The sequence below is a fragment of the Ceratotherium simum genome, chromosome 9 (genome assembly GCF_057802395.1).
Source record: "Ceratotherium simum simum isolate JZ-2026a chromosome 9, ASM5780239v1, whole genome shotgun sequence".
Lineage (NCBI taxonomy): Eukaryota > Metazoa > Chordata > Mammalia > Perissodactyla > Rhinocerotidae > Ceratotherium > Ceratotherium simum.
Genome location: NC_141908.1, coordinates 12,454,884 through 12,474,709, shown reverse-complemented (window position 1 = coordinate 12,474,709; position 19,826 = coordinate 12,454,884). Strand labels below are relative to the sequence as shown.

Below are 19,826 nucleotides of genomic sequence, written 5' to 3'. Positions count from 1 at the left end.
AACAACAGCTGATGCGGCACACCACCTAGACGGTCCACGCCTACCGCCAGCCGCGAACACCGCGGAGACCGGAAGCCCTTTTGCCCCGGCTAGCGGGCCTATCAAGTAGTGCCGGTAGGAACCGGAAGCTCCTCTGCCCCGATCATTCGAGCGCGTCCGCGTCGGCGGCACAGGCGCAGTGGAGCTCGGGCGCAGTGGTGGGAGGGGAGGAGGAAGCGGCCGAGGGGGGCGGGACAGGTCTCAGAAGATGGCGGAGGAGGGGGTGAGTTGTGGTCCCCCGGAGAAGCGCTGGTCACTTGGTGCTGAGGAAAGCGGGCTCAGGAAGGGGGTGGCCCTCGGGAAGAGGCACTCCTTGTGTTTTTGCAGCCTAGGAACCTTGCTGGCAAGTGCGGGGAGCCCGGACCACAGATGGGGCCTGAAGCGCGAGGGGCTCCGCTTACCTGGAGAAGGGTGGGCGAGGTCCAGAAGGGGACGGTGGGGTCTGGGAGAGGTCATAGGAGAGTCCGAGGCTCCCCGAACAGTGGAAGAGTGTCCGAGCGGAAAGAAGGCTAGAGACGGGAGCGAAGGGCGACCCTGGGGTGGAGGGATCTGTTGAGGGTGGGGGTCGGCGAGCTGTCAAGCATAGAGCCGTCAGGACTTGGGAGGTTGTAGCCGGGGAGACTCAGGCTTGGGAGGGGGATGGATCCAAAAAGGTAAGTATTGTAGTAAGTTTAGAATCCGCAAAAAGGTATGTTGATATTGGGTTGAGGAGGGGGACCTTGGCATTTTGGATTGGAATTGGAAACCTTTGGAGTAGGTGTGAGTAAAGCCAAAGAGAACTCTTACCAGGACCTAAATAAAGGTCGGTTGATGATGGTTACTGGGATTTTAGGGTTGGTCAGTGGGGATTGGCAATTTGGAAAAGGAAGGCAGTGTGGATGATGGGGGGCAGGGGGCAGGGTGCTGATACTTAAGTGATAATGACTCATGCCCAGATAGTATTGGAAAAAAGTTGTTAAAGTATGGTGTTAGCTAGATAGTCTAGGAAGATAGACCTACCATGAAGAGCTTACTATTGTAGGATTGATGAGGAAATGCTTTATGAAGGGATGAACAGACTTAACAGCTGGGTCACTGCAACTGGCCCAGATCAGTATTGCAGTGGAGCTGAGGATTGCGGGGGAAGACATACTCCCGTCTTGGGTGTATGAAGAATGGAGGCAGCCAAGCAGTGGCTAGATTTTGTTTTCCAGTTTTGGGGTTTGGCCCTGATAGGGAACCACTGAGTGAAAATGAATGAAGGGATGGCCCACTAATAGGGGCCCCACAGAAGAAAATTAACCGTGTACTCTTCCTCTTTCCCCCATTTCGTTCTTTTTCTGGACAATATGTTGTGTAGTGTGTTTTGTTATAGTTCTCAGTACATATCTGATATCAAGTGACTGAGCTGTGTATCATATACATTTGGGAAAGAGATTGCATCTTTTTCAACTGACAACTTTTCTTTTTACCTACGGTGGGCTGAAAAGGAAAGGATAAAATGCAGTTCAGTAATTTAAAGACAACTTGTTTTCATTGTTACCAGAAAATATTCCCGAATGACAGAGTAACCCTTTTAGGGACTGAGATTTGACATTTAAGAGCAGTAATGGGATGTGAATGCTACTTGGTTAATGGTTTCTGTGTTTGGGTTTTCATCTTGAGAGGAAAGATGAGTTGCAGTGTCAAAGCAACATGTTTTTCTTCCTAGAAGTTTTTAGTGCTTATAGCCTATGATTCACCTTTGTGTGCTTTTATTTAAGGAGAGTTAAACTTTTTCATTGATTTAAGTGTGTTTTTCGTAATGTTAATGCTTATTCTCTTTCGAGAATGCTGTTCTAATTAAGAGAGCATATGTGAAAAAGATGTGAGGTAGTCATTTAATTTTGTATTATTTGGTAGCCTATCTGACCTAAGCACCTGAAGAGACAGGGTAATCTGAGGGAGCGAACGTAATTCTGTGACTGCTAATCTTTGGAAGATGAATGATCTTGTTTGGTTTTAGGGGGTGTTGCAATTGTTAAAATACAACCGGTTCTTCGGGTTACTTTCGAATGCCTATTTCCTGGAAGTTATTTTAGTGGCAGACATAAACTTTGATTTTCATTCACAAAGCCCAGAATCACTTATTTATCTAAAAGTAAAAATATCATAATATCAGCCCATTAACAGGTAGTTATATATCAGGAATAATGTTTTTCCAGTTTTGATGATTCATTATTAATCTATCCAAACTATTTGAACTATTTTTCTTTTTGTTCCGTAATGTACTTAATAGAAATTGTAGGTCATGGCTCAAGGAAGAGTTTTTCATGTACTGTGCAAGTTTTTTCTTTGTCAGTTTTTCAAAAAAAAGGCATTATTTTGGTATTAACAATAGTTTATCAACATGACTTTAGAAACTGTTTCTTGTGTGACACTAAGATTGCTTTTGTGTGGTGGTAGATGGAGGCGATGTGGTGACGTGGAAAGAACTCTGCACTTGGAGTCAGAGTGCTTGGGCTAGTCCTGGTGCTACCTGGTACCAGTTTTGTGATCTCAGGAAGTTATCTAGCCTATTTTATTTTGTAAAATGAGATTATAAACACCTACTTACCAGTATTATTACTGAGAATATTGAGATACTGCCCTCTAAACAGTATCTTTATTCCAGAGACTTATTCCCTCATCAGCAAATTATTTCTCGAGAAATCTAAATTTTTCAAATATAGATTTTTTCAAAATTTTGGAGAATCAAATTTATCATTGATGTAAGTATAATATTTGAAGGTATAGGTACACTTTGTTTTAAGGAAATAATATCAGTACATAATCAGAAAACCAAACTTTAAAACTAACAAATTAGAGGATACTTATTCCAAGAGCTTTCACTTTAAAATAACCCACTCCCCTAGTGTGTATGACTAATATTATAAACAACATGCTTTTTTAGGAACTTAACTGTCGCATAGTAGGGAGTGAAGGGTCTTGTGGAATTTCTTAACCCTTTGATGAGTCTGGTCATTTCCAGGAGTTGACTTTATGTTTGTGGTAGCAAGATCCAGTACAGTCTTGATCTTGTTGCTTCACTTGACCAGTTTGGGTCTCATTTGCTTTGCTGGTAAAGTGTGAGAAATGTTAGATCACTGGTTCTTAACTTCTTTTGCATCATGGACTGTTTTTGAGTGATCATGGACTGACTTGATATAAATTGTGGAGCTCTCCAGAAAAATGCACATATACACAATTCTTTGCCTTTGTTTTATGTCAGGCTCACGTACTGCTTGGAGTAGATGATCTCCCAGTTCCTTTCCATTTCTTAAATATTAGGATACTGTGATTCAAAACATTTTAACTTTTATTTTTAAATTTTTTTTCACTAAAACTTTTTAACTTTTATTTTTTATTTTTGTGTCCAGTAGTTATATACTGTTGTTTTATTACGGACAGTCATCCTTTGGTATCCGAGGGTGATTGGTTCCAGGACCCCCGTGGATACCAAGATCCATGGATGTTCAAGTCTCTCATATAAAATGGCTAGTATTTGTATATAACTTACGCACATCCTCCCGTATACTTTAAATCATCTCTAGATTACTTATAATAACTAATACAAGTGCTATGTAAATAGTTGTTATACTGTGTTATTTAGCGAATAATGATAAGAAAAAAGTCTGTACATGTTCGGTACAGATCAACCATTGTAGGCCTTTCCATCTGCAGGTGCTTGCGTCTGTGGATGTGGAACCTGCAGATACGGAGGGCCAGCTGTAGTTACAAAATTAGCTTTTTGGACTTTTAAAATATTAGCTTTTTTGTTTTATCTCATTCAAATAAACATTAAACAAATGTGTTGTTTTTAGAGAAAACTTTTGGGATGAAGGAGGAAACTATAAACAAGCATTGCCAGGAAAGGTTGAATAAACTGCTGTGGCAGAATAACATAAACAGTTTAGAAAGTCTCCAGCAGCCCTGAAATAGAAAGAGTCTACAGCAATCAGTGGCTCTCTGTGGGAGGGCATTTCCTCTCTGGGGGCATTTGGAAATACGTAGGGACATTTTTGGTTGTCTCAGATGGGGGAGGGGGCATGCACTGGCATTTAGTGGGCCTGAGCCAGGGATGCTCAATGTTTTACAATGCTTGGGGCAGTTCCACACAGCAAGGATCCTGTCCCAAATGCTGATGCCCTTTGACAAACACTGGTGAGTATGTGTGAGATGGGGCCTAGCACAACTGAAATAGCTTTTTAAAACTGAAATTATTTTGCTGTTTTAAAAGCATTATTGAACATAAAATATCCTTTGCCCTTAATTCCCTTTTGGAAAAAAATCACAAACATAAACAAATGATTTACTAGAGCAATTTGGATTACTTAAGATGATTTACGCTCTTTGTCCTGTAGTAGCTGTTTTAACAGCAGAAGGGGGTTGTTTACTGCGTCTACTGGAAGTTTGGCAGGTGAAGAGACAGCTCTTGGTCTAATATAGTATATAAGTTGGCCATATGATTTTTTTTCTTTAAAACATCTTTTTACCTCGATCTAGTACTTTTAAAGAAAATTTCAAGGTGTTTGTACATTTATTCTCACGGTCTACGTGCGATTATACAGTCACCTACTTATTTTGCTGTTAGCACCTTGAGATCGTTTTCCAGTGTCTACCCATCTTTTCAGTACCAAATCCTCTTCTATAGACGATGTGCCAAAAAGGAAGTCTGAGGAGTGGGGCTGGAATGGGGCACAAGGTTTAGAAGGAAGAGGAGGGGTTTTGGAGTAAGTCAGACCTAAGGTAAAATTCCACTTCTAGTACTGCGTGTCATTTGACATAAGCAAGTTGCTAAATCTCTTTGACTTAGTATCTTTATTTGTAAAATGAGAATGATAATATCTTCCTTTAGAAATATTTTGAAGATTAGAGCTACTATATGTCTGACATGGAGTAGGCTCTCCCTAGATGGGTGCTATATCAATAATCAGGATGATGATGATGATGATGAAGAAGAAGAATTCTGTAGCTACTGAACGCTTTGCTAAAAAAAGCAGAGTATGTGAACTTAACCGCTTCGCCACTGGACCAGCCCAGTATAAATTTATTGTCTGTAAAGTACAAAGATTTCTACCTAAGTCTCCAAGTCCTTCTGTTGTAACTGATGGGCTTGGAGATTTAGGTAGAAGAAACAAAAACCTGGATTTTGATCTTCCAGATTCTAGTAGAAGTGCCTTAGGTAACCTGCTCTGCTTTTCTCTGAGGTGTGGCAAGCTATTTTTACTATTATTTCTCACCTTTTAGTCTCTTTCTCTTAAGTCACTTATTCTGTCCTAGTAAATATAAGTGTAGCACTTTATTTTCTATTACATCATGCATATAAAAATGCTTTTAAACCACTTCTTCTTATTCAGTAAATAACTAGTTTAAATAAATATATAAGCTTGTCATTTCATTATTTGTCCTTTTAAATTAATTACTATGGAAATCAGGAAAGTTATATAATCATTTATTAGACAAAACATTGATTTCTTTTTTCTTATCTCTTGCAGGATTTCTGGTAGGTCCTATTTTAGGACGACATGCCGTGCTGTTGAAACACCGATCTGGTTTGATTTACAGACACTTGGCTTTTTAGCTGGGAAGCCCTTTTTTTGCCGGCTTACTGAACTTATGAAAGCATGGCAGAAGGAGATACAGAGTCACCTGGGTCCAAAAAATGTGGCCCCTATATTTCATCTGTCACTAGCCGGAGTGTGAACTTGATGATCCGAGGAGTAGTGTTGTTTTTCATTGGAGTATTTCTTGCATTAGTGTTAAATTTACTTCAGATTCAGAGAAATGTGACGCTCTTTCCACCTGACGTGATTGCAAGCATCTTTTCTTCAGCATGGTGGGTACCCCCGTGCTGTGGCACAGCTTCAGGTATGTGTAGGTTGTTTCCGTAATGCTTAAAAAGGAAATAGGGTAAACTAGTGTGGATGTTCTCTGAGCAATACTTTTTTTAAAAATCAGCTTTATTGAGATATAACTTCAGTACGGTACAATGGACCTGTTTTAAATAAACAGTTTGATGAGTTCAGACAAATGTGTACAGTCATGTAGCCACCACCACAGTCCAGCTGTAGAACATTTCCATCACCCACAGATTCTCTTGTGCTCTCTTGCAGTCTGTTCCCCACTCCCAGCCTCAGGCTTCCACTGATCTTTCTGTCACTAGATTATTTTTGCCTGTTCCAGGATGTAATATAAATGGAATCATAAAGTATGTACTCTTGTGTCTGATTTCTATCTGACCTGTGAACTTTAAAAATTTAATCCTAAAAACAATTCTGATTCCTTTAGGCATGAGGCTTTTAACTTCTTAATTTTGTTCTTTCTTCACCCCATCTCATATAAGTCTTATTTTATTTTGATGAATCACCATCACTGTTTGATTTCAAGGGTTTGATGTGTGTATTATGATCTTGTTTTTGAAGTAGATAAAAACTTGAAAGAATAGTTTTATTCAAGTTTAAAACTTCATGTTGTTATTTTTTTGTATATGCTTTTTTCCTTGGTATCTTGTTTTTAGGTGTACCTTAAGAATAATAAATACTTCAAGAGATCAATAAGGTAGATTCCCTTTGCTTAAAATCATTATCCTATTAGTTACTTGAGATCTTTTTTGGTGGACAGTGTGTAATGGATAAAGTGGAGCATTTCAGAATATCTTGTTGATGCTGAGCTTCCGTAATGGCTAGCTCCTTTAGCTTTTTCTAATGACTGAGACCAATAGGTTTGTATTGTAATATTTTATATAATAAGGTAATAGAAGGAAGCCATAATTATGTGGTAGAAGAGAATTCTGATTGAAGGAGAAAATTGCTTTTTGGAATATCCATTTGGTGTCTCATACTTAACATACATGAGTACCTTACAATATGATGTAGAGCCTTCTTGACTTATATCCTAGAGTTAGAGATTGAAGGGTGAGGAGTTAGGTGTGAGAGTTTTAGAATGACATTGTGAAACCTATTGGACAATTACATAATCTCATTGGATGGATAGAAGGGCATTATTGTGGTAAAGTTCTAGTGTGATTTATATGTTGATGTCTCTATTACAAGATTCACATTAGAAGAAAAGTTGTAAAGGCGATGATTCTTAGTTTCCCCCGGGTTATTACATTCTCCAAGAGAATAGGCAAAATAGTCCAAATAGACAAAGAGAAGAAAGCATAAATTATATTTTATCATTCTCTGTTGTATCTACTAGTCCTCATGTATTTTCCTTTCTTTCCTTTAAATTCAAAAGAGAAAAATAAAGTTTTCTCAGCATCTTTTTCTAGTTCTTTGTTTATTTTCTCCTGTGGTATTGCTGCTGTCTGGCTACTAATAGAAGCTTTTTGGGACTTGGAAGAACATGTGTTTTCAGAAGAGAAAAGGAAGGTCAGGGGAGGGAAACTGTTACTAATTGAATGTCTAGTAATGTGCTAGGCACATCCCTTAACCCCAGGGATCTGCAGGGCCACTTTGGGAGTGAGATGTTTGGGATTGTGCCTGTTTGGGGAGGATGAGGATGTGGAGATGAAGAGAGAATATCAATGAGCCCAGGGTCCCAGAGCCAGTGAATGGTGCTGCGGCTAGGTCAGATATCATATACTGGGGAAGGGGAAACAGAGAGCTACTCACACTTTCAGAGCCTCCAGACTAAGTGCCAGGCTTGGATGAAATATACTGGCATGTGGTGCACATTCTGGGCTGGGGGAGGAGAACTTAACTGAGGTTTCATTGTACCTCTGTTATGGAAAGGAACAGGGGCTGCGTCTGTCCCTGTGATGTGAGCACTTTTGCCACAAACTCACATTTAGGAAGGAAAATTCTGAATGTTAATACTACCTTTTCAGTCACTTTGTCCCTGCTTTCCTTCCTTTTCCCAACCACTAGATTTGTCACACTTACAAAGTTAACCTCATACCTTTTCACCTGGGGGATTTGCATTTACATTTCTTGCTTAAGTGTTTCTTCTAAAAGCAGTACATTCCATGAGGTACCTGGGCAAATGAAAGTAGAGAGGCATTAGGAAATCTAGATTCCAGTTAGTTCTGCTACTCATTTTGTTGGGTAGGTCATGGTGTTTACTAGATGAGGGTGAAGATATCAGATTTGTGAAAGTTGCCAAAAAGGAAAATAGATTCTTGCATAATGGCTGTGTGTCCTCCTTCCCTATTTTAAGGAAAATATCAAGGGGAAAAAAAAGTAAATGATGTAAGAAACGTAGTGTCTACAAATTTGCATGAGTACATAGTATATATATGTTTTTATGTATATGTATGGTATGCATTTTCAAAGTTCTAGGCTCTTACCATATTAAATCAGAAAAACTGATAATTGTCCTTTGATTTTCCTGTCCAACTAATATTCATAGACTGAGCAGCTACCTTCTGGAGGTTCTCCAGAATCACCACATTCTGCGTGTAAAAAGAAGGGCCTCTGGTTATTTGCTCTCTTTCTCCATAATGCATAGTACTGGAAAATTTGCTAGTGGTGCTTCTGGTGGGACAACTAGTAGAGAACTACAGTAAATTTCTTTTGATCCCATTTTCCTTTTCTTAATTCTCTATTTTTAGTGTAATAATGGCTGATGTTTCAGGTTGATGAACTTCTTTATGTGTGCGTCGTGTTAGAGTTAGAAGCCTCTTGAACATGACTGAAGGCCACAAAGGAAGCTTTCTGAAGAATAAGTAGGAGAAAGAAGGACAACTGTCATTGTGTGGATAAAATAACTAGAGAAGTTGACTCAAAAATCACAAGTAACTAGATTGTGTCCATACCTATGAAACTAATATCTAATTTAAAAAGACAAATCTTTCCTATTTAGCCATGCAGTCAATTGCCCAATTCCTGGAGAGCCCTGCAAGACTCCTCCCCATCTCTCTCACCTCCCACATCCAGTTTCCAAGTTTTATATCTTTCTTCTGTCTCTTTCTTGGTCCAGGCCCTCAACCTCTACTTTTATCTTGCTCAGAGTCTTTCTGGACCCTGCAACTCCCTTTCTGCCTAAATCTTACAGTTTCCAGGTGATACTGGTATTTTCTATTGTCCAAGGCTTTTCCTCAAATGATTCCCTTTTATTAGAAAGCCCTTTCTACACCACTCACCTACTGAATGCTCCTGCCTCAAGGGTCACCTCTTCTGTGAAGCTTTCCTGACACCCCAGCACCCTGCCTCCCCTCAGCACGTGCCAGGAGTGGACTGGGCCCCACTGGGCCCTGGCAGTGCTACCCTTAACGTATCACTGTATTTAATTGTTTCTGTGGTCACTTTGGGCCTGGGATCATGTCTTACTCCTTTTTCTTTTTAAATCCCCAGCAAATATCAAGAACCAGTCTCGTAGTGGGAGCTTAAGTATCTGTTGAATGAAGTGTTGCCTAGCCTCTAGTGGTTTCCATGAAAGTATATGTACTTCAGTGGTTTTGTTTTTTCAGCCCCTTTTCCTTGCAAAATGTTTGATTTACTGTTCCTTTCAGTGCATCACTGCATTAAGCACACTACCCTGAAAAAATGATGACTTAATATTGATGTTTTACAAACTTCTTTTGTTTTCGATCTTGGTAGGCTGTAACTAGTCACTGAGAAATAAATATATACCAAGAAATGTGATTTTGCGTCAGAGAACCATCTGATTGAATAGGACTGTGTTTGCATATGATTCTACACAGGCATGATTTTAACAGTCTCTCTTGTTAAAATAAGAAAGTGGAGAAAGGAAGAGAAGCCCGGACGTACTTCTGCTGAGGTCCCAACCAGTGGAGCCTCACCGTGCTGTAGATATTGCTATCAGACTCTGCCATGCCTTTATTTAAAGGGGAGAAAGAAGACATTTAATGGGAAATGACAGGCTTCCTTGAATTCTCCCTCTCAGTGAGCAACTGAGAACCATGCATACTCAATGGATTTGATTTTTATTGGCCAATCCCGAGGTTGGCCGCCTGGCGGTTTAAATTCCTTTCTGTGTTTTTGCTTTCCCTCCTCAATTGTCTCTCACTTGCGAGTCTGACATCACACATGTAAAAATATAGTCAATTTTACTTATTTATATCTTTGCCCACACATGTTAGTATTCTCTATGTGATAATTCTTTACCTATGGCATCAGCTGCTGAGGAAAATTGACTTGGAATGCCTGATCTTAGTTGATTTCACTCAGCAACAGGCAAAGGGAGGAGGGAGAGAGAGAGAGGAAGAGGAGAGAGAGGGGGAGAGAGAGAGAGAGAGGAATGACATGTGAGCTGTTAGTTTCATGACCTCTTGAGGAAAAAAAAAGAAAACTGTTCATTTAGATATATTTCAACTGTTAAGCATACTTGTTGCCATTTTAATTTTGTAGAAATTTGGAAATGCTGTCAGTTAATCTTACAGGACTTTAGAGCAGAGAGTTGTTTTGTTTTTTATTTTTTGCGAGGAAGATTAGCCCTGAACTAATGTCCGATGCCAATCCTCCTCTTTTTGCTGAGGAAGATTGGCCCTGGGCTAACATCCATGCCCATCTTCCTCTACTTTATATGGAACGCCACCACAGCATGGCTCGACAAGCGGTGCGTTGGTGTGCGCCTGGCATCTGAACCTGCAAACCCTGGGCCGCCGAAGCGGAGCGCGTGAAGTTAACCGCTATGCCACCAGGTTGGCCTCCTGAGGCAGAGCCTTTTAAATAGGAATATAACGTAAAACTTTTAAATTTACTAATAGTTGTTGGAGCTCTGCATGACTGAAGTTTGTTGTTAATCTCTTGATGGCCTGGGAACCATCTATACTCAGCAAAAGCCTAACTCGAAAGAGCCCTTTTAGTTTTGTGGATTAGAAAGTGCATCTGTCATTGCAGCAGTTTACCTCTGGATGGAAGGGTGGCCAGGCAGCCTCCTTTTAATGCTGCTCCATTGGTCTACTAGCCAGTGATTTTTGATATTAATTGATTTCCGTTTTTCCTTGAAGATTGAATCCATCCTTTGTGAGATATAGCTAGCTCGTGCCAGGCCAGGCAGGGGTTTCTGATCTTCAGCCACTTAGATTTTGGTACAGTAATTTCATGATACATCATAGGTAGTATTGGACATTTTAAACATGCTTTTCAGATGATGGAACAGTTGTGTCTTTATTACTTAATGGCAGCATAACTGTTTAGTTTTTAGGAAGATTAGCAAATCAAAGCTGCCTAGCTATTTCCTGCATTTTCCTTATAACTTGTTGAAGAATGTTTTGGTTCATTAAGTAGTCTTTTTTTTTTTTAATAAGTAACTTAGCATTTAAAATGCTCTTCCACTAAATGCATAAAATGTTAGGTTTGACAATTATTTAAATTAAAAATTGGGAGAGAATATTTTGAGTATCAATCATAGACATTTTGCATACAGTTATTCGTAATTAATTACACAGCATTCAAGATGTTCTTTCCAGAACTAAGAAATGTACTAAAATGGTTTCTTTTTATCTTTCAATAGTGAATTTAAATTCTAACCAAAAATTTATAACTCTTATAGATTATGTTTCCTCTAGTTTTCCTGTGTGCAGAATAAGTCTTTTACATGTTGATTTCTGTTGCCAGTTTCCCTGCTTTGAAAATATAACCTAGAGTTTCATTAGAGGGCCAAGCGCAAGGGGGTGTCAGCACAAGGTGCTGGACGCAGGAGGGTGAGACAGGCTGGAGGGGCAAGAACAATCTATACAACAGCACAGCCATAGCCCTCTGAACATTGTGTGTATGATGAGCTTGTTGTGCATGTTTATGCTGCTAGCCTTTCTTTAGATTTGTGGCATTTAATAGCATGTTTCATGGTTATATAGCCTAGGGAAAACATTGCTTAACTGCCAACTGGTTCAATGCTTTTTCAAGTTTCAGAGACATTAGTAGTAGAAAAGTAGCATGAGTCATCTAGTCCAATGTGCTAAATAGTGAATCATTCACTGAAATAGTGTTTTGCCTGTTATAATTTAGAATACTGTTGTAATCATTTACAGTGCTTTCTTCAGTGGTTTTATCCTCATCTTTTTTTTCTTTTGGGAGGTAAGTTTAAAAATGTCAGCCATTGATGTTAAGTAACTTGAAGAGCTTTTTTAGAGACTTTCAAACGTTTGTGGTTGTTGTAGTAGGCTCTTTTAGCTTAAGTTTTGCCAGAAGCATTGGAGATGACTTAATTTTTTTCTCTTTTTTTTCACAGCTGTGATTGGGTTATTATACCCCTGCATTGACAGGCATCTAGGAGAACCACATAAATTTAAAAGAGAGTGGTCCAGTGTAATGCGGTGTGTAGCCGTCTTTGTTGGTATAAATCATGCCAGCGCTGTATCCTTTCTGCTGTAATGAAATGCGTGATAACAAAGCAGCTTCCAACAAACCAAAGCTTAAACAGTCCCTTGCAACTTCCCTGTTGTCAAACTGTGATATGCCCTCTTAGTCATTAAAAAGAATGTGCACCATATTGTTGAAACATCACAGCAGCAGCTATGCAATTACAGTGTGGGGTATAGCCCTTCATTTAAATCCCTGTTTTTCGTATTACTTAGAAACTTTGCACGTTTGAAAATTTACATATTTTCTTTAAATTGTGTTACTTAATTACTTCTATATAGTTTTGGTAACTCTAAAATTGAAACAGATACATTTTCAAAGGATTTCTTTCCTCTCTTTTCTGTCCTCATTTAAGATTTGCCAGTCAAGATGTGTGGTGGCTTCAGGTGCTAGTTATTTTGTTAGTTTTTAGTTTGAAGAACCTATAATTTATTTTTAAAAGGCAGACTATCATTTATCGGTTTTAATCAACACCATCAAATCACATAAATGTTCTTAAAGGTGGCATAAGTAGAAATATCCATCTTAGACCTTGGCTGAAAAGAATTGTTTTTCCTAAGGCACATATTTTTAAAGTTTGATCGTTTAAGGATTCTGACATTTTGTTTAGTGATTAATGAGTGTTTTTACAGTGTCCGAGCTAGAAGGGTAAGGTAGTCTCAATTTCCCTTTCCCTTTGCCTTCTACCCACCCCCACCCCCCAGAAAAACATGTCCACCCCCAGAACAAAAGTTTTTGCCCTCATAAGGTTTTCATCCTTCCTCTCTTCTCCCCTACCACTGACTTCCCTTTGTAGAAGGGGATCTGAGAAATGCTAGTTCCCTCTTCTCTTTTCTAGAAGATGTGGCTTAGAGAGTGGAGGTGACAGTAGCCTTTGGTACTGGGTAGAGTAAGAAGTGTGAGTCAGGCTGCCCAAGTTTTCCTCTTGCAACTCTGCACTGGGTTCAGGGCTGGCAATTAGTTGGAGAGAGGGTGGGTCATGTGGCAAGTAGATTCCTGTGTCTTTTACAGAAAATATTGAGATCTTTTGGAGAAGCTTAGGAAGAGGAACCAAGGAGAGTGGCAGAGTCTTAGATTCTGAAAACACATCTGCCTTTCTGTTGCCAATTGTGCTGGCCCTTGGAGATCTGTGAATTTGGAAGTCCCTCAGTGGCTGTTATTATTTTGGTTTTCCATTTCCTTTTGTATTAAAGAATTTCCCAACGTGTATTTTGGTGAAATCTTTGAGATTTAGGATTTTATAACAAACAAATCTAGTGGTTAGGAGGGCTTAAAATAGACTCATAGAATGTTATATCTAGAAGAGGACTTAGAAATCATCTAGTTCCCCATTTTCTTTATAAAGATAATAAGACGGATGAAAGCTAGAGAGGTTAGGGACTTTGCTAAGTTGTTCATACCATGAAGCTGTGACAGAACTGAGACAGACCCCAGAGATCCCGACTCAAGTCTAGGAAAGGCTCATTCCCCTACACAGGAGCCCCACAAGTGTGTAAATTCCTCCCTATCTGGTGGCTTAGACCTTTCTATCCCAGACATTTCAGGTATTTTTAAGTAGAGAAATTTAAATAGTCTCTTGTGGAATTAAAAAAAGTTTATATATCTAATTTAAATTTTTTGCTTTGGTTATTCTTTTCTTTCTTTCTCGATGAAATACTTAAATATTACAATCTTAGCTGTTCTATTCATCCTTTAAACAAAATTCAAAATGTTTACAAAATTTATAACAGACTTAATATTAGGTTATTTAGACTTTAGACAATCACATGGTACTATTTTTAAGATTGATGTATTTTACCTGTTTACTCTAGAAGCCTCCTTATTTTGCTTTGATTGTTAATAAAGTTAATTTAGTTAGCAAAGATAGAACTCAGTTAATATCAAATTCTACTCTTTAGAAGAATGTTTATTTCTTAGAGAAATCAGAGCTTATAACGTTTCCTTTGGTTCTTTAGATATAATGCCTACTAAAGAATAAGAAAAGCTTTTCCAGAAAGCGTACACATAAACTGTAGGTTTTTTTGATAAATCAAGCCTAAACAAGGAATGACTGAGGGAGTGGCCCACAACAGCCCTCAGATGCTGAGAAGTAAGCAGCCTGGGTGTCCAGGATACCAGCTGGTTTGGTGGGGGAGGGGAAATTGTGGTAAACAACTGGGTGTTATAGGAAGTGGGAAATGGTTTTATATGCATGTTTTGAACTTCTGCTCTCTTCTCTGTAGTTACAGCATGGCCAGTTAGTTGGGCGAGATATGTAGTCTCCCCTGGGGGATTAGATATAGAGCCAAGATGTGGCCTTTGGGACATAGATAATGCCCTTTTAATGATACTTGAAATTAATTCATTTATTATAATCCTCTAGCAAAGAAATGAGAAAATTGAATTTGTAAAGCTTCGTTTTGCCCAGAGATTTTGGAGTAGAAAAGGGCTGTATGTTTGTGAATAGGTGCTTAAGTAGGTGACGGAAATAAAATATCATTTGAGCAAACTGTCCTATACCAGAAAGTCTCAGGCACCAAAATAGCTTGGCAGGTTGCAAGATAGTGTTCACTTCAAGGCTTTATCCTCAACAAATTAAAACTAGAACAGTTGACATAATAGAAAGGGATACTGTGTCCTTGGTACTCTTGTTTCTGAACTGCATTATTATAAAATGTGTCTGTCAGTAAATCATATAGAGAATGTGGTACCCTGTTAAATAGCTGTCAACTCTTCTATTTTTAAGTTCCTGTATGATTCTCAAGTAATTCTGAACCTGTTTGAGAAGTAATATTGCTTTCCTTTTTAGCAAAAATGTGTTCTTTTAGCAGTACTTGTGTTCTGAGGCTTCTAGTTACATTTTTAGCAAAGAAAGCATGTCTCAAATAATGGATCTGATCCTATCATTGGGAATGTATATAGCGTGCTATTTTTTTAAGGAATTACAGGTTGGTAGGATCTATTAATGAAATATCATGCCCTCTCTGTATCTTTAGTAAATATCAGAGATAGTTTTAATCCCACCCAGTCTCATACATTGTGTTAAAAGACTGAATGCACCCTAGAATAAGCAGTCAATCCCCTTCTCAACAGTAACATCTCTTATTTTAGAAAAATGAACAGGTGATATTATTTGATTACAAGTTTTAAGATGATTCTTTAACACTGATCTCAGAAAGTGGATTTTGATAACAACATACAGTTGTCTCTCACACTGGCTGCACTATCCATTGGACTGTGGTGGACTTTTGATAGATCTCGAAGTGGTTTTGGCCTTGGGGTAGGAATTGCTTTCTTGGCAACCTTGGTCACTCAACTGCTGGTCTATAATGGTGTTTATCAGTAAGTATTCTTTTTGGTGCTTGTTTGCTAAAATAAATAAATGATTACTGAATTCGGAATTGATATTTTAAAATTGGGTTAGCCACTTTAATCTACAGAGTAACTTATTTCCATTGTAATTATCTTAATAGGTGTCATTGTACTTCCTTTGTGGGTTGTTAAAGACATTTTTATTATTCCAGATATACATCTCCAGATTTTCTCTATGTTCGTTCTTGGTTACCATGTATATTTTTTGCTGGTGGCATAACGATGGGAAACATTGGTCGACAACTGGCAATGGTAAGCTGATGCTTGTTTAATCACTTTTCTGTTACTGAGATGTAAGACAAGTTTTCTCTAAACAGCACTCCTTCTTTAAGGGAAAGCAATTTATAAAGACAGCATTCTTGGATTTCTCTTTTGCAATTCCATTGAAATAAATCATTTGGAAGAATTTAATCACAAGTGTATTAAAAGTTGAGGGAAGCACTGGATAGAAAGCTAAAGTGTGTTATGGATAGGGTGATACGATTTATCCTCCAATTTTTTTTTTTTTTTAGCTAATCTATAGATTTATACTCCCTCAGAAAGGGACAAATTTAAAAGTGAAAAGAGACACTATTAATAACTATATTGCTACAATAGATATAAATTAGGACTTTCTTTGGCAAATCAAGATGTTTGATCATTTTTGTTAAGAAGGAAAATGGCCTTGTTGATAACCCTGGTCATAGATGACAAGGGTCGGGGAGTAACATTAAGAGGCCACAGCAGTTTCATCAATAGGTCTTGTCACTTTTACCATTTTAGCCAGCTAGGAGAATTGAGTGGTTACATTGCTGTCTGTTTGATTATCTAGCCACCCAGTTATCCTAAGCCCATTGGTTTCCTTTATTTTGAATTGTGGGTGTACATTTTTATTTTTTATTTTGAAGATTCACTTATAATTTAGTAATAACTTTTTTTTTTTTTTTTTTTGGTGAGGAAGATCAGCCCTGAGCTAACATCCATTGCCAATCTTCCTCTTTTTGCTGAGGAAGATATTAGCTAGCCCTGAGCTAACATCTGTATCCATCTTCCTCTATTTGGTATATGGGATGCTGCCACGACACATGGTTTGATGAATGGTGTATAGGTCCCCGCCCAGGATCCAAACCCCAGGCTGCCAAAGCAGAGCGTGCGAACTTAACCACTACACCACCAGGCCGCTCCCCGAGTGTACATTTTTATAGCTGTACTTTCAAAATACTGTTTTGACTAGAAGCTTTTGCTAATGTAATAGATTTTTTTCCTTTAAATTGTAAAATGATTTGAAAAAATATTATCTGAATTCACTATATCAGTCCTGTCCTTATGTTCATGACCTTTCCTTTGCTGATCCATCTTACTGAGCACTCAAAGAGAGCTATTTTGCTTCCTTTCATATTCTAGGATTGATCTCAATCATATACTGTTATCCTTTGCTTGTGATGCAGAAACCTCATTTTTCTCCTGCTTTTGGCTATGTCTCTTTCACTTCTAGAATGTGAATTTTCTTTTTCTCTATCATATGTGTCATTTAATCCTAATAGTTGTGTAACTTCAGATTCTTTGAGGAATAAAGTGGGCATATATTAATAAAGTATTAATTTTTAGAGTTTTTTAGTTTATATGGAAATTCCTATTCAAAATAAACCATAATCTATTAACCTTTTAACCTTTTAATTTTTACAGTATGAATGTAAAGTTATTGCAGAAAAATCTCATCAGGAATGAAGAAGGCAAAAATATATCTTTTGTACAGAAAAACAAGATGAAAAGGACATGTAAATGATTTATACCAACAAAACTTAGGACTGTAAAATTGCCAGGATGTTGTTTTTCCCTTGATTGGAGTATGTGTGTATATGTATATACATATATATACATATACACACATATGCACATATATTACTGCAATCTGTGATTGCTTCGTCTGTAAGTCAGTTACAAACCTTTATGTATTTGACTTAAATAACTGTAAAATATATATGCATTACGTTAAAAAACATGTTGATTAATAGATGAAATTTTTAATTTTTTAAACATACCATATATTGTATCACAATGTTGATGTGCCAAAATATTCTGTTATTGTCATGCAGAGTATAAGAATGAACAATTTATAAACTTAGTGGAATAAAATAAGAGGAAAGCCAAAAAAAAAAGCAAATGGAAAGCTGGTATATTCTCTCTTGCTTACTGTTGTGCCTTTTTATTTTTTTAATCACAGCAGTATGAGTTATGTGTGCCGTAATGTGGGGTTAGTTTCTGTTTTAATATTGTCTCAGAGAGCTTTGAGTGCTTTCATATATGATGAAAACGTACTTCTGTAGAACATTTTCAAACTTACATTAATGGAGAGAGTCCAAAAAGTAATTTTCTGTTTTGACAGATTTTACTGAGGTAAAAGTCATGAGAGGGAGAGGTTATCAGCATTAAATTGTTTTGAGTCTAAATCTGCAAGACTGTATATAATTTAACGTAAGGACCATTGGGGAATTTAACTAGAAGAAATATGGTTTAGAAATACAAAATGACCTTCTGCAGTGCCACAAAGTGTTTAGTGATATTAACTGTCTTTTGCAATACAGTATCCCACTGCTTTTGCCCATGGAACACATAAGAAACCCCAAACAGATAAAAATGAAGTTTCTAATTCTCTTAGGTTCTGTTATCTCCTGAGTTCTGTAAAGCAAACCACTTTAGCTGGGCTGGGTCATATGACTGATTGTCAATGGAATGCCATCTGGGGAATGGACGGGCACATAATTTCTTATGTATTCATATACCCATTAGTGAATAGTTCAAGCCTGTTTAAGAATCTATTGAGATGGCATATTGTGCATTTTGAAGATCGTGGTAACACTTTTTTGCATATCTTTCTAACAACTAGAGCCATTTAAGTATGGTTTAAACATATTCTTAGTTAACTTTTTCACCCAATTTTTATTTTTGAAATTGATGGCAATTGTTTGATACACAAGGGTGAAATCGTCTGCTTACTCTGGGTGTATGGTGTGCATGTGTGCTGGATTGAGTGAGAGAGAGAATGTATATGTATTTATGTATGTGCATGTGCCCATGCTCTCTTAATATGTCAAGTAGATACTTTTTAATGTTTGGTTTTAAAACCATTGCTGTCAGACTGAGATCTTATATGCCAAACTTGAATCTGTTTTTATGTTTTAAGGCTGAAAGTGTGAAAATCCTAAGAGGATTTCATATTGAATATATGTATACAATCTTAACTATAGTGGTGGTAAACATACTACTATAATTTATTATTCTATCTTCCAGATAATATTATTCATTTAAAACAAATAAGGTATATTTTTAGAATCAACTTTGTAAGCACTATAAATCTTTAATAAGTTATAAGATCTATGATGTGTCACTTTGAAAATTGCTGTTAAAAGCAAGATGCATTAAATATATAATTATCTTCTTGGTTAAGAGTCTTTTTTCCTTCCTCATGGTAAATCTTAGAATATAATACTGAGAGTTAATTTAATAAAATTAATATATATGGTTGAATTTACTACAAAATAATGAAAGAGAACTAAGTTTAATATTTCAGGAATTGAATGATTGTCATTTTGGAGTTCTTAAACTATTTTCATATCATCTAGAAAACAAGAAAAGATATTTATGGCAAAAAATATAATTGATATTTTGATAAGTATGTAAATATATTACAATGGAAGAAAGTGGTAAACATCTTTTAACATTGGTATATTGGCAGTGCTTCCTTGCTCTTATTATTTAAAATTATAGAAATTGAACAGTTGAAAACTGACCCTAAATTCTACAAAAGCACAAGAAAACAATTAAAATTAACTAACGAGAACCCTGCTAATACTTTTGTTATAAAATTTGTTTGCACTGAAATATTTTACCGTCATTTAAGTCGTTGGAACCTCTCAGTACATTCACACATCTTGTGTTTTCTAGGTGCAAACTAGACTTGGTCAATATCATTCAATACCTCTTTAATCTTCTTGGCTCACTTACCTACATAATTAAGTATATTCTTTGTAAGGTAATTCTTCTAGTGATGGTCTTTGAATAGTAAAGTCTTAGTTTTGTGTGTCTGAAAAAGTCTATTTCATTCCTGAAGAACAGTTTAGCAGGACATAGAATTCTAGGTTCACAGTTTTCCCCCTGCTCCTATCACTTTCATTGTCTTATGTCATC

At 37.3% G+C, this 19,826-nt stretch overlaps 1 protein-coding gene across 1 annotated transcript; it reads left to right on the top strand.

Moving 5' to 3' along the window:
- Positions 1-268: 268 nt before the first annotated feature.
- On the top strand, positions 269-19,074 carry INSIG2 (insulin induced gene 2). The gene is made up of 6 exons (XM_087435062.1): positions 269-382; positions 5,535-5,907; positions 12,178-12,302; positions 15,463-15,629; positions 15,812-15,911; positions 17,325-19,074. Exons 2-6 carry the CDS (start codon positions 5,664-5,666, stop codon positions 17,364-17,366), a joined length of 678 nt encoding a protein of 225 aa, XP_087291188.1. The 5' UTR covers positions 269-382; positions 5,535-5,663; the 3' UTR covers positions 17,367-19,074.
- Positions 19,075-19,826: the final 752 nt, after the last annotated feature.

Excerpts from the sequence above, each read along its gene's own strand:
- INSIG2 (XM_087435062.1), top strand. The coding sequence starts at position 5,664 with ATGGCAGAAGGAGATACAGAGTCACCTGGGTCCAAAAAATGTGGCCCC. Across the intron at positions 15,630-15,811 it reads GTCTATAATGGTGTTTATCA|ATATACATCTCCAGATTTTC; the intron begins GTAAGTATTCTT and ends TTATTATTCCAG. Across the intron at positions 15,912-17,324 it reads TTGGTCGACAACTGGCAATG|TATGAATGTAAAGTTATTGC; the intron begins GTAAGCTGATGC and ends TAATTTTTACAG.